This window comes from Trachymyrmex cornetzi, unplaced genomic scaffold, assembly GCF_001594075.2.
Source record: "Trachymyrmex cornetzi isolate Tcor2-1 unplaced genomic scaffold, Tcor1.1 scaffold200, whole genome shotgun sequence".
NCBI lineage: Eukaryota > Metazoa > Arthropoda > Insecta > Hymenoptera > Formicidae > Trachymyrmex > Trachymyrmex cornetzi.
Genome location: NW_017296637.1, coordinates 96567 through 111263, shown reverse-complemented (window position 1 = coordinate 111263; position 14697 = coordinate 96567). Strand labels below are relative to the sequence as shown.

Below are 14697 nucleotides of genomic sequence, written 5' to 3'. Positions count from 1 at the left end.
CTATATATTTTTGAATCCTCTTTGAGTTAATTTCAAACAGATTACGCTATTCCACAAAGAACTTAAGAAGATGAATATTCTTCAAAATCAAATGGATCAGTTGCGCTATCTGGGTTAATATTCTTATTTTTATCAAGAATATTACAACTTTATTCACTAATGAGTGAAATACAAATAAAATTACGCTACGTACTTCTAACTGGAATAATTTTTTATTCAAGCGAGGACCCGACAACGCGAACAGTTATATACACCAAATCAAGGTCAATATGTACATTAGAATAATTAATTTGTAATTATACAGTGTCGAAAAATAACGTTGAAATTGAATAAGCGCTTCGACGACACTCTGACATCCGTATCAGTTGTATCACCAGGACACGCTGAACATATTCTTGACGTCGGCATCGCGCGAAGGCAAAGCATCGCGCGCAACGCAACGGCGCACTTGCAGCTCTCGGCGCCGCTCGCGTCATCGCCGTCGGTGTGCCTATCGACTATCCGCGCTTGCCCGTGATTGTCGAGGAGCAGCGTAGTTTTCCCAGTTTGACGCACCGCCGCCGTGTGTACGACGATGGAGGTGCAGCGGCTGTGCAAAGGTAGGAAAATTATACGATCGCATGGAGAAATCGTACGAGTACCACGAAAATATCCCATCGCGCTTGGCCCTCCCTAACTCTCCCACTTGATAGCTCGCGGTCATGGATGAACGGTTGAAGGAAGTCGACGTACGCATGAGAGGTACGCGCCTATGTTCGCAGTATACGTGTTATGGATGAACCATTTTATCTTCCCTACTCTGCGAAGGAAAGAACCTATTCCACGATCATTTTGACTTTGATGACTTTTGATGGTCGCGAACGAAATTCCGATAGCGATGCGCGCGAACAGGATTTGAGCTGTGACTTCTTTCACGACGAGGAGAGAGGAGTTTTCTGCGCGAGAGTTCGTTCTCCCGTTGGCGATTTTCTTCTCGCGAATTTTTTCATCGCCGAATTCCCCTTCGAACGACTCTCAGAGAGTCGAGAGTAGAGAGCGAAACTTGTCCGCGGAGAACTCGAGCTTTCTATCGTACGTAGAAACTATATCGTGCGAATTTCTATTTTTTTTTTCCGAGAAAAAACGAGGCTTCCGTAGAAATGATATCGTTTTGTCTTTTTGTTCGATATCACTTTGTGAGGTGGCAGCGGATAACGCAGAAAAATTCCACATGAAGAAATTGGAGCTTCGCACGTTCACCGATGCGCGTAATATACACTTGATCAATAACGAAATTTCTGTTTTCATCGTGAGGGCTTGACCCGGTTTCCCTTGTTCTGAAACGGAATGTCGTGTCAAAACATCGATATTTCGCTTGCGACGCGTCACGGATGCTTTTGTGTGCGCCAATTCTACAAGAACGAATCTAACTCCGAAAATTCGTTCTACTGGAAACAAAGTTAATGATAAATGTATCGTAACGTCTGACTATTTGTGGAAACCAATATCCACATATTTGATTATATTTAGTCTGCTATATACTTCGTTTTATCTATATAAAACTAATTACATCGGCTTAGTCGAGTTCCTCCTTTAAATACCAATCTATTTACATTGTAGATTAATTTACATTATAATCTTATCGATCTCTTTTTTTTTAATCTGTATATGATTGAAAAGTGTTGCATGTTTATGCAATATGCTAATTAAATGTAGATTCACATAATACATTATTTACACCTGAACTGCGCACCAATTTGTGCAAATTTAAGCTCCTTATAGAATAAATCTTATAATAAAATTAATACGACAGTTACAATGTAGGTACAAACAACGCTTTCCAGTCGCTTTTAGGTATAAAAAGAATACTTATTTAATAATAAAAATTATACATTGGTTGCATTGGAGCAAATTATTGATTAAAATTGTAGAATTTCTCAAATCTTGGTTTTTCACTTGCTTCCAAGATTATTCCTCGTAGCTTAGAGATTTACATCACTTTTAATACTTTGTTTCGCATTTAAATTGAATTCTATGATTAATTCATGTTGAGCGGTTGAGGGGGAATTTTAATAATTTATAAACCTTTTTTTCGTCATAAAACGTATTCTAGGGTATAATTTCCTTTTTTATTGTATATCTTATAAATTACGTTATTTACAATTCATTTTCTCAAATTATGATGAAATTTTATGTTTTCTATTGCATGATTTTTCCTTATTTGAACAAAACTTTGTTTTATATTTCTTTCTTTCTTTCTTCCTTTACTTACAATAATATCTTGCTAATCTATAAAGAGAACAAAGGAGCAAAGTTTATTTAATTATTAGTAACTAATGTTGATGCGATCAAGTCATAACACTGTGTTGGAAATCAGTCATGTGCATTGTCTTGTACTATATCATACATCCTCATCTTCGATGCGATAAGATTTCATTTATATTGTTACATCAACGGATATGACATTTTATTTCACTAAGATTGTGTTCAAGGAGGCCAGTGTATATCGAAGCCTTACCTCTAGTAATAACGATCTAAAAATAGCCTTAAATCTAACAAAATTGTATGTTCTTAGCAATTCGCAATTTTTTTTACATTAGCGTGAATGTCATATCTCTAGGGTTGCCAATTGACCGGTAACGAACTGGCCTGGCCGTTATTTTTACTCTCTGACCGGTTGCTGATGGACTCTCAGAAAAGATTTCTAATATCGAGAAGAAAAATATTCTTGACATACTTAATCTTAGTTCAACTGTATACAGTATAAAATTATAACTGTACTAAAATTAAATCAATTTTTATTCTACTCCCTCGAATAAAATAAAATCGACATCTTGTCTTGAGACTAGTATATAACATATATAAATTTAGGTTTATATATTTTTACGTTTAAAATAAGTCTATGTAGTGTTATATACGTGATGCTACAGCATCATATGACAGCGAAGCTCTCGTGATGTAGCGCGCTTAGATGAGATACGCGGAACGAAAGATTCTGAGTTCGAATCCTAACTGCAAGTTTTCTGTTGCCGAAAAATATAATCTAAATTTTTCTGTTAAGAAAATGAATGGAATAGCATTAAGAATATTTTATACTAGATTTTAGAATTTTTCATTTAAGAAGAAAATATTCTTTTCTGAAGAATAAATATGATTGGCTCTATATATTGTACATTTTATTTTATTCTAGTTCGAAGAGTAATATCATTGAATAATAGAAATCTTTTCTATGAGTGTACACGTATCTTACCGGCCATTGACCTTGGTCGGTAAGATCCGGCCAAATTTGAAAAGAATTTACAAATGATTGTGGAGTGAAATGTATTTTTAGTATTATGAATAATTTATGGACAGATGATTCAATCGACTTGATAATTAAGATAGAAATTTATGTATGAATATTTAAAAAATCATTCAGAGAACCGTATTCAGAATTCCTGTATATATTAGCCATTCTACATTGATAATTGCTGCCAAATCGGACAAAAATATGATTTTAAACAAAAAAAAAAGTAGACTAAAGGCTAACGTCCCATGAACGGAAATTTACAGCTGAACGGAACAGCGAGACCAATCATAATCGCAGAAAAAAAAGGAGAGTAATGACTGCAGAGTTATAATTGATCGCGCTGTTCCGTTTCGTAAATTTCAGCTCTATAAAGCTAGCAGGACCAAATCAGCAGAATCGAATCAAACCTATCAAAATTTTTAATACGTATTTTGTACCAAATTGTACCATTAATGATAATTTTGTACCGTGTGTGAAAAAAATCGTGGCGCTGCTGGCTTAATATTAAGCTGGCAGGACCATTTCATTTTTTTTTTAATTTGCTAACATACCTATTCTACAGATAAAAATATGACACACGTGTCGTTCGCGAAAAAAATGTGAGATTTTTTTTGTAAAGTTATTGATTTGTAAGTTGCATAAATTTAAAATATCGCTCATATTCAAATAATTATATCGCTCGAATATTCAAATAATTATATCGAAACCGTTATCATACAAAAAAATGCAAAATTTTCTGAGATTAAAAGTCCGATTCTAAAAATCTTAAATTGTTCTACGGATGGATTATTTTTAATTTAGCATTTTTATATAAATAAATCATTTTCCATTTGTTTACAATTTTTATGAACATTTTTCATCATCAATTAAAAAATTTTGTAAAAGTATCATCATGTTTCATCACTGAGCTGTAAATTTCCGCATGGAACGCCAGCCTAAGGAATTTCAGTTACGTTTATTTAATGTTCATATTTTTTAATAAATAAAGAAAAATTTTAATACATAAAAAAAATGTTATTATTGTTTTTACTTAATTACACATAGCTTTATCTTGAATTATTATATACCTCCGAAATTATTTAAATAAAGGTTGCGGTTATGGCCAGTAAAAATTGGTAATTTTATATAATCCACGTGAAAATACCGGTAATAACTTTGAATTTTAAAGTTGGCAACCCTACGTATCTCTTTCCATTCTTTCTCTATTACTAACTTTATTTTTATCAAGATAATGGATTTATAATGGAACTTCTTCTTTTCCCGAATATTTAACGATTATTTAGTAGATTCACATTATTAGATTTATTGCGTAGTTATGGAAGGTACGTTTCTTTGTTACTTAAAAATATACAAATATCAGTAAAAGCTCTCTAAATTTACTATTTTTTTGAATATTTCATTAATTTGAATGAAATATAAACTGATGCAGTGTAAACTGATGTTAGCAATATTTTTTATTTCGTATAATTCTAGTGTTATTATTTTCAAAATAAATGTATAACTAAAAATGTAACATTAATAAATTGAAACTCTGTTAATTCTGTTATAGATTTCCTTTTCTAATATAATTGCCCAATAATTACTATGTTGGTATTTAACTTAATCCCGCTATTTATCAAAAAGATACATTATCAATTTTTTCTTTATTGACTGACATAAAAAATATCGATTATTGTATTTAATATTTAAAATATTGTTATATTTCAAGGGAAGTTGTTTTATGTTATTTATATATAAAACATTTTTATATATAAATGTCTATTTATTATATATAAATGTTTCAAATCTTTTAATTTTTATATTAATACAATTTGTCATCCAAATAATGTGCTTATGTTTTATTGTCAGTAATCTACAACATACTTCCAATTTCTGTCGTAAAATTTTAATTCTTTTTATCTTTACTTTTTAAAATTTTTTTGCATATTCCTAAGCGATCATCCTAAGCTGTACCCCATCTGTAATACATAGCGTTGCTTGACCTCTGCGATTGTACGGGAACTTCGATAATCCACGAACTCCGCGAGGTCCGGTTTTTTATTAACTGATTGAGCTTAATTACAAATTAACCAGATAACGATAAACCGTGCTTGAATGTTAATAGATGTATAATTATGACATATCTAATCAATAGATATCATTACAGCAGTATTACAGCAACATTGCAATATTCCAACAATATTGTATTGTATAAATAGTTCTACTTTTCATATATAATTTTATGTATATATATATATATATATCATATAAAAAATTACGTGTGAAAAAACATTATATATAAAATTACTATAAATAAAAAATTGAATTATATTCATATATTTCTTATGGCCCAGTGAAAAATTTTGCGTACGTTACTATGTATAACTGTATACATAAATTAATATTGTTTCCTAAATTATACATATATAATTATATTACATATTAAATTTGCCCGAAATTTTTATATATAATTATATATGGAATTTTTTTCCCGTTATATATATTTATATATAAATCAATAGTTCTATTCAATTATATATAAACTGATTAAAAATTTTATATATAATTATATGTAATTACATATAGAACTTTTCCCGGATGAAATATTGTATAAAGTTATTATTCAATCTATATGAAATATAGAAGTAAACGTTATTTATCTACACTGAAAACGTTAGAAAAATAGGATTATAATCTTCTACATAATTTTTTCAATATATAAAAATTGAAAAAATTTTATCTCTTTCCATAAAATAATTACTTATCTTTAAAAAGTTTTTGTTAATGGTATTTAAATTTAGTCTATAAAAAATAAGTTTAAAAAAACATGTAATGTATTTATCATCATTATCGTATATTATCTGTTATCATTTTTGTGAAATTAAAGTAAAACTGAAATTATAGTAAAGTTGAAGATGAGTATAGAGTTTCGACAAGAACATATTTGATAATAACGAAAAACAAGTTTTTAATTTCGACAAAATATAATGTAATAAAATACATTTATTCAATTTAAAAATCTATTTAAAACTTGTTTTTCGTTATTATCAAATGTGTTTCTAGAAATTAAATTATCCTAAATCGTAAAATATGTATCAAGAAATGTTGCAATAATGGAAGCCTTTGATTATCTGTCGAAGACATAGAGAGAGAAATGTGAGTATGGGAGCATCTTCCAAATGAATTCTCATGCATCCTGCTTTTGCATCTCGTTTAACGTCTCATATATAATGATGATTCTTTTCTATCAATAATGTAAAAAATGTTAAAGATCGCTGCACTTAAATATAGCTACCTGCATAACTGACCTGCAGCACTCTTTGAAATTATAATTGTACTTGTTCGATAGTGAAAATTCGAACGAAATCACTCTTTCACTTACTCTTACATGTAAATTTTATTTTTATTATAAGAGCTCGAAAAAAAGCGAAAAATTTTAGTGCTTCTATAATTTTTTTAATTACCAAAATCACAATTTTCAATAATTTTTAATTCAACAAATGATAAAATATGATCTTAAAAGTCTGCTATTAAAAATAATTAAAATAAAAATGACTTAATCATTTCAAATGTCTCACCTTTCATTAAATAGAAATGTTTCGCGACATAGTTCAAAGTTTTTTAAAATGTATATTATTGATACTATTTTTTAAATATTTGATATTAAAATCAAAATATGTCTTACATCGAAAAATATCTGGATTTATCCATGTGTCTCGATACATTTAGTATGCGATTATCTCATTTCCTGTTTTACGAAAAAATGAAACTTGAACGTGACTTGTAAATATAAAAACAGAAAATATAAAGATAAATATAAAAACAGTAAATATAGAGATCTCGATATTATTATTTTGATAAATGGTCAATAGTATCAATCGAAAATTATATTTATACTTAAAATAATCGCAAAAAAATACCGAATTCATCAATATCGAGAGAGAAGCATTGATCTCGACATATCGAATTATGCATCCCTACCTTATTCGCGGCGTAAACAAAGGAAACTGAAGGCGCCGGGGCGACGGGCACGGGCGCATCGTTCTCGAGCCTTTGCTGGCGAGTCGTGAATCGTTGCTGGTCAGTGCGTCTCGTTTAACGACGCGAGGTGTAGCAGTTAGCAGTAGTGAATGATCGAGTACAACGCGTTCGGTCTGGAGCCACTTGAGAAACTAGTTGCCATTGCTCGTTTAGAACAATGTTTTGGCCACATATAATTCGACGTACTCCACAAAAGTCAGAGTGCAATATTAAAAGTAAGTGCTATAATGTTGAAGTTCGATACTTGACGGCTGTTTGTGTACTATTCCTCTTCTATTTCATGGTACAGATGAATTGTGTGAAACTAACTCTGTCAATACTCTTTCTTAGACAACTATTCATTCCTCTTCCATAAAATAACAAAGTTTTCAAAAAAATTATTTCAAAAAAGTTGTCTGAATTATCTGCAATCGAAAATAAAATGTATACTATGTATAACAACAATTCTTTTTATGCAATTTGTATTTTCTTATTTTAAGATTACTGTATTTTTATTTTAATCTAAATTTTTTAACACTTCCGGTAAAAAATTTGTCATGCATGAATATATGTATAAATATGTATAAACTTACATAAACACGCATAAATGTTCATAAACATGTATAATTATATATAAAATATGTCCATACATGTTCATACATCCTTCTTTCTTTTATAAAATTACTTTTTAATGTAATAGAAATAATAATAGTAATATGGAAATATAAAAAATAATTAAAGGAATCATTTTCGCATTGTTTGTTTTAGAAAGAAACAAGTTTGAAAAAATGTAAAAAAAAATTGCTTATACATAATTATGCATAATTTTGTATATAATTATATATACGTAAATAATTTTTTTACATTTCTTCAAATTTGATTTTTTCTAAAACAAATAGTGCGAAAATTATTTTTTAAATTATTTTAATGTTTTCACGTTATTATTATTATTTCTATTACACTAAAAAGTAATTTTACAAGAGAAAAAAGGATGTGTGAACATGTATGGACGTATTTTATATATAATTATACATGTTTACGAATATTTATGCGTATTTATATATTAGTTTATATATATTTATACATATTCATGCATAAAAAATTTTTTATCGGGCTTTGATTACTTAAACAAAAAAAAATGTTTATTTAGCATAATACATAATACAAGTCTGGAAGTTTTTGCAACTTTTTTTTGCTCGGAAAAGTCAAATATAATCGATATATAACCATACATAATTATTAAGGAATAAACATTTTAAATTGTTTCCACGCATTTCGAAGTGCGATCTTAAACTAGTGTTCCATTTTTACAAGCAAATTTAATATATTGCCTTATTGTCTGAGAAATTTATATTCATATCGTAAGCGAAGATCACTTTTTTTAATTTAGATAAGTATGCGTTTCTTTGTGCAGATAATGATCAATAATAATGTGTTAGATCCATATTAGCAAATGTTCTAGGTCATCTACATATACAAGGAAGATAATATTTCTTTTATTGAGAAAAATATGAAAAAAATTTGTACTTTATTCTCGTGTGACTTTTTATGATATTATCAATATCAATTCTCAAACGCGACATCAAAGTTGCCGTATCTATAGAATTGACGTTTAATAATAAAATTTTACTGAATTCGCCATTGCAGTTCAACTATTTTACTTCTGATATTAGATATCTGCCTTAGCAACTCTTAATTTAAGTTTCCTCAAAATAAAGTCAATTTGATATTAATCGAAGTAAATTCTTGTTATCTATCTACGTTTTAAACTTTTACCTTTCAAACATTTCTAATCGATAATGTTATGCATAAATTTTCTTCTTATTGAAATACGTTTTTTATCTACAAAGTTGAAATAATAAGATATTTATGAATAAATAAATAGATGACAAAATACCAAACAAAATATTTAGCTTAATACAGTTCTCGAGGTTATCGCACTAACATCTTGACGCAACGAAGATTGTTGTGAGGCAATTACTGTACGCTCTAGATATGCGTACAATCGTCCTCGATAGATGTAAAAAATATTACGTTTGTGTTGCTTATTGTTATGATTAATAATTCAATTAATAATTCACTTTCTTTGTGAGAGGTGTTATTGAAGACGTTCTATTCACGGTTGCATTATTGCGATTCGATTGGTCGATACCGTAGAGAATTCTGTATAATAAATAAATAAATAACTGACAATACAAGAGTGCGCGTTAAAGTCATAGAGGATGAAATAAATGCAAATATACTTTTGCATGAGTCATATATAAATTCTTATCAATAATTAATTAATTCAATGTAACGATTTAATGTAAATTTAATGAATCGATTTAATATAACGTCAACTGAACATTTTCTTAAGTAATCAGTTGCTTAACATGTGTTGCCAGTACATAGATATAAAATTGAGTAATTACTAATTGATAAAACCATTACATTATTTCCTTCGTATACTTTCTCTTGATTTATAATTTACATATGTTTTGCATGTTATATAATTCTCAAAGACTTGTTTTTATGGTACATATTACATTAAGATATAGGAGTCTCGCAACTTCTTACTTCTTACTTTTTAATAAGATAAAAGTAGTAATAAAATTTAAATAAATTATTTTATGTATCTTTACTCTCTCTGAATTTTTTAATTTTCTTATGCTTAGCATTTATTATGGGGTATTCTCTTATTCTTTTTCTCTTTCTTAGATATTGTATTAAGAAATAAACTTAAATAAATTCTAATAGAGAACATTATTATTTTGTTATTAATATTGCTATACGCGCGCGCGCGAGTATGTAAAATTTAAGTGTGTGTAAATTGAGTTTAACAAAGAAACTACAACGTATTTGACAAAAATATTTTTAATTTAAATATCAATGAATTTTATATAAAATTTATAAAAAAGGAGGTGTAAATAATAGAGATATTATAATTGTAGAATACACATATGTCTCAATGCAACGTTATAAAATAAAAAAATGAATAACAACGCAAATAAAGAAACAAAAATGCAAATGCAAATGTGAATTACTTTTTACTTTTTACGAAAGTGTTAAAGTGTTACAATTCCACAAAGCGTGATCAAATTATGAATGATATAAATAAACAAGACTGCACAACATTAGGAACAGTCACTATTTTTTATTTTAAATAAAATTTATTAATATTAAAGTTTAAAAAAGTTTTTATTAAATACTTTGCATTTTCTTCGTTAAACAATATTTTAAGATTTCTCAGAGATTGAGAAACTATGTGAAGATCATAATCATGATGTAAGAATATGTATTACGTCGTTATAATGACGACTGAATATAATTTGAAGTCAATTTCTGAGTCACAATTTATTTTGTACTGCGTATTTACGAGAATGTTACTTGATAATTCGTACATCATGATCATAACATTCCGTCTAGATATATTGTATTATTTTCGCAACAAAGATAAGAGGTTTGATATTTGTTTTGATGAGTCGAAACTTTCCTTCTCGCTTTTGTTTAAATATCAAACGTATACTTATTTTAAATATTAAGAGTAGATTACATATCTGTATGTAAATATGTAATCCATTTTAGATATACCTATATTTATATATTTATTTAAAAAAAATGTATCGCTTTCACAAATATTTTAATTAATTTAATGTTTCTTTTTTTAATAAGAATTTAAAATAAAAATTTCAGCTTTTTCTCAAAATTTTTTAATATTAACTTAATATTAAATATTTTCTGGCATAAAACTTAATATTATCATCTTAAAGTACAATTTTCTTATATATTGCAACTATAAAACTTATATTAAAACTTATATATTAAAATTTTTTATAATTTTTTATTATATGTATTATTTTGGATTTTTTGATATTGAAATAATAAATGGCTGCACGTTAAAATTTCCACGGTTTCTTCATATCGATTTCTTAATTTAACTAAATTATATGAGTGTATACAGGATGTTTAATAAATGACGAAAAAAATGCTCTTGCAATAGCGGTAGAATAAATTAAACTGAATCGAAAAGTCTTATATCATTTTGCAATTTTCGCAATAGTTAACAAGATATTAATTACTAAAAATTACCGAATATTAGTATTCAATAATTTTTTACTTAAGTACTATCAACTTTATAGAAAAATAGCAAGAGACAAAAATTGTTTATTTTCTTCTCATAGAGCTCTAAGAATTTTTTCAGAATTTTTTATTAACTTTTTACTGCATTTTCTTATTGGCACTTTTACCAACATGAGAAAATGCAACTAAAAAAAATTCCGAAAAAATTCTTGGAACTCTATGAGAAGAAAATAAACAATTTTTGTCTCTTGCTATTTTTCTGTAAAGTTGATAGTATACTTAAGTAAAAATTATTGAAAACCAATATTCGGCGATTTTTAGTAATTTTAATATCGTTTTTTTAATTTAATTATTTACGTAATTTAACGTAATTTAATTATTTACATGACTACCAAAATGACTTTGACCTTGGTATATGTTGTCGAGGTCATGACCTTGAGTGATCTCCAACAAGTTTTAGACGTCGTTATTCGTTAAAAAGTTATTACCAAACAAATTTGAAAAATAATGTTTCTGTATAAAACAGAAATTTTCTTTAAAATATATTTTACGACTTTCCATGCGAAACGAGTTACACCTCACCTTGCCAAAAAGCGTTTTCATTCAGCTAGATTTTGCTTTGCGTGAAAAGTCGGACGCCTCTTGGCAGGAAGAGAGATGAGGTGGAACTCGCTTCACATGGAAAGTCGTATTTCCTTAATCGATTCACTCCGTACTTCTCTCCCTGCCTAATTATCTGACTTTTCATATAAAACAGAGAAATAATTACTAACTCTGAATGTTAATAACTTTATAACGCATAACGAGCGACAGCTAAAACTTGAAGGTCACTCAGGATCATGACCTTGCCCAGCAAACACAAAGTTACGTATAACGTATTCGTTAGTTGTAATTTCCCACTTAACAATATAACTGTAATATAACACGTGTGTTGAGTAGGAAATTACAACTAACGGGTACGTTACATGTAATTTTGTGTTTGCTGGGTGACAAGATATATCAAGGTCAGGGTCATTGGGGAGGAGTCTCCTATTGTAAATAATTACTTTAATACCTTGTTAACTATTGCGAAAATTGTAAAATGATAGAGGACTTTTCGACTCACAAGTTTAGTCCGCTGTATCCATATACGAGAGTTTTATCATAACTTATCAAACACCTATAGAATCGGAACTGTTTCATGTCTGTTTCACAGTCAACAGCAAGCTTTGTTTTTTGAAAATTGAAAATTTGTTTCATTCTGTCGTCACCCCATCTTGTTTGATGGTAAACGAATTTTACGATAAACATGAAGTAACAATTGAAAATTTCCGCTTGCCTTTGCTTCGTGACTAGTTTTTGAATTGAACATCTGTCACATACATCACTGGAATACTGATTTGTCTTACATAATAGAATGACCATTGATCACTCTTTTCACAATGCCTCAACGCGCCATCACAAGAGTACTCTGACAAAATAAACGAATGCATTGTGACAAGTGTTTAAGGGGATAATTCTTGTCTCGTTAAATAAATCTATATTAACAGTTTTGATTTTTTCATTTACATTTTGTAAACTCTCATATTATATTTGTTCAATTAGTTTTTCCTCATATATATTGAAAATTTAATACAAAAATTACATAATTATAACCTTAATATTTGCAATTTAAGAAATTAAAACTTAATACTTATCACAAAAATATAGAGGTCAATGAATTTAAACGAATTAGCAACATGTTTATAAATCTATGAGATTCTTAAATAATCATATCGTTCTAGATATGTATTAGGTTTAAAATGTAATTAATTCTTTGCGTTGCTGAGGAGGACTCAGTAAAGTTCGAAACGTTCACATGTATATATTTTAAAAAGAATACAAAGAATGAATTTAACGATTGTCATCTTGCTAACTCGTTTAAATTTGTTGATCTCTATATTTTTGTGATTTGTTATTGCTTTGTAACTTTACGAGTATACGTTATAATATTTAATAATTTAATATTCCAAATACTTATGTTTAACAAACATTTTTTGCAAGGAATAAAGATAATGAGTCCTTTCACATATTAATAATAAATTAATTATTTTGTATAAATGGTATATATATTTAAATACTAACTTTATTTGTTAAAAATAATTTTATTGAATTCTTTTTCAAAATAGCGGTAGCTAATATGAAAAAACAAAAGCCATTTGCTCGGAACAGACTATTTTCTTTTAGCAAATTTGTTTAGCAATTGTGATAACTTTTATATTACAAGTCTTACAAACCTACGTTATCACTGGCAAATTAGATATATATATATTTCGCTTTTACATTTTATTTAAGATAATTGGGCTTTTAATGATTGGTTTATCGTTGTTTGCAGCAACCCCCGCTATTGGCGATGCCTCGAAGAATCAAACTCCACCAACGCTTCTTTCAAGTTTAAGGAGTGTACTTTTCGTTATTGGAACTGTGGTAGTCGGATTCGCCGCTTTTTGCAATTCTCTGACATGGTAATGCAATACGTCATTTCTGCTGTACTTTATGATTCACATAAATGGAGTTACAATTAAGTCTTTCTCTTAGCTCTTTTTCTATTCTCGATTGATTAAATTTCTGTAAATTTTATATACATAAAATGAAAAGTAGGTAAAACTTTCCTTTTACACAGTCAGCCCCAAATGATCTCCAACTGACTTTGTCCCTTAAGAAGATCAAGGTCACTTTTCTGTCGCTTGTTATTCATTAAAAAGTTATGAACAAAACAATTTTTATGCGACTCTGCTAAGAAATGCACAACTTTCCACGCGAAGCGACTTTCACCCCACCTTCCCCCTACTTCAGGGGCGCACAATTTTCCAGCAAGGTCTACCTCCACCTCCCTCTGTCAAGGGAAAATACTACTGATATATGTACCTTGCGTTCGAAAATTACATACTATTTTTAAAAATTGGTTTGTTCATAACTTTTTAATGAATAACGATCGACGGAAAAGATTTGTGATCTGGATCACCTTAAGGGTCAAAGTCAAGATCATTTGAAGATCATTGGGGCTGACTGTGTTAAGGGAAAGTTTTACCGAAAGGTATTATAAAAATGATAAAATGCTTAACTCAAAAAATTTAGCTATGGATCAAATATAACATTTATAATATATTATACTGTCAACTTTATATTTAACATTATATTATTAACTTTTTATGCAATTTTATTTTACTTATAGTGTTTCTTGATTTCTTTTTTTACACTGCTCTTCTGTTACTTATCTACAGGGTGTCTCAAAAAATGTGACTGAAACACAGTGGGGACATAGATTGGATCAAGGGGAACAAAACAGTTTTGTACCATTTTGCAGTTGACGCAATATTTAACGAGATATTAACGTTTAAAGATAGGCGAAT

At 28.6% G+C, this 14697-nt stretch overlaps 1 protein-coding gene across 2 annotated transcripts in view; it reads left to right on the top strand.

Moving 5' to 3' along the window:
* The first annotated feature begins 405 nt into the window (after nt 1-405).
* LOC108759675 (fatty acid hydroxylase domain-containing protein 2) overlaps nt 406-14697 on the top strand; it is a 20961-nt gene continuing 6669 nt past the window's right edge. The window contains exons 1-2 of one of the 2 annotated variants that reach the window (XM_018505224.1): nt 406-599; nt 13680-13809. In XM_018505224.1, the coding sequence (XP_018360726.1) occupies nt 575-599; nt 13680-13809 (155 nt within the window). In that variant the 5' untranslated portion in view covers nt 406-574. Of the gene's footprint in view, nt 600-7313; nt 7504-13679; nt 13810-14697 lie in introns of those variants that run through there. The other variant, XM_018505223.1, reaches the window with a different exon arrangement.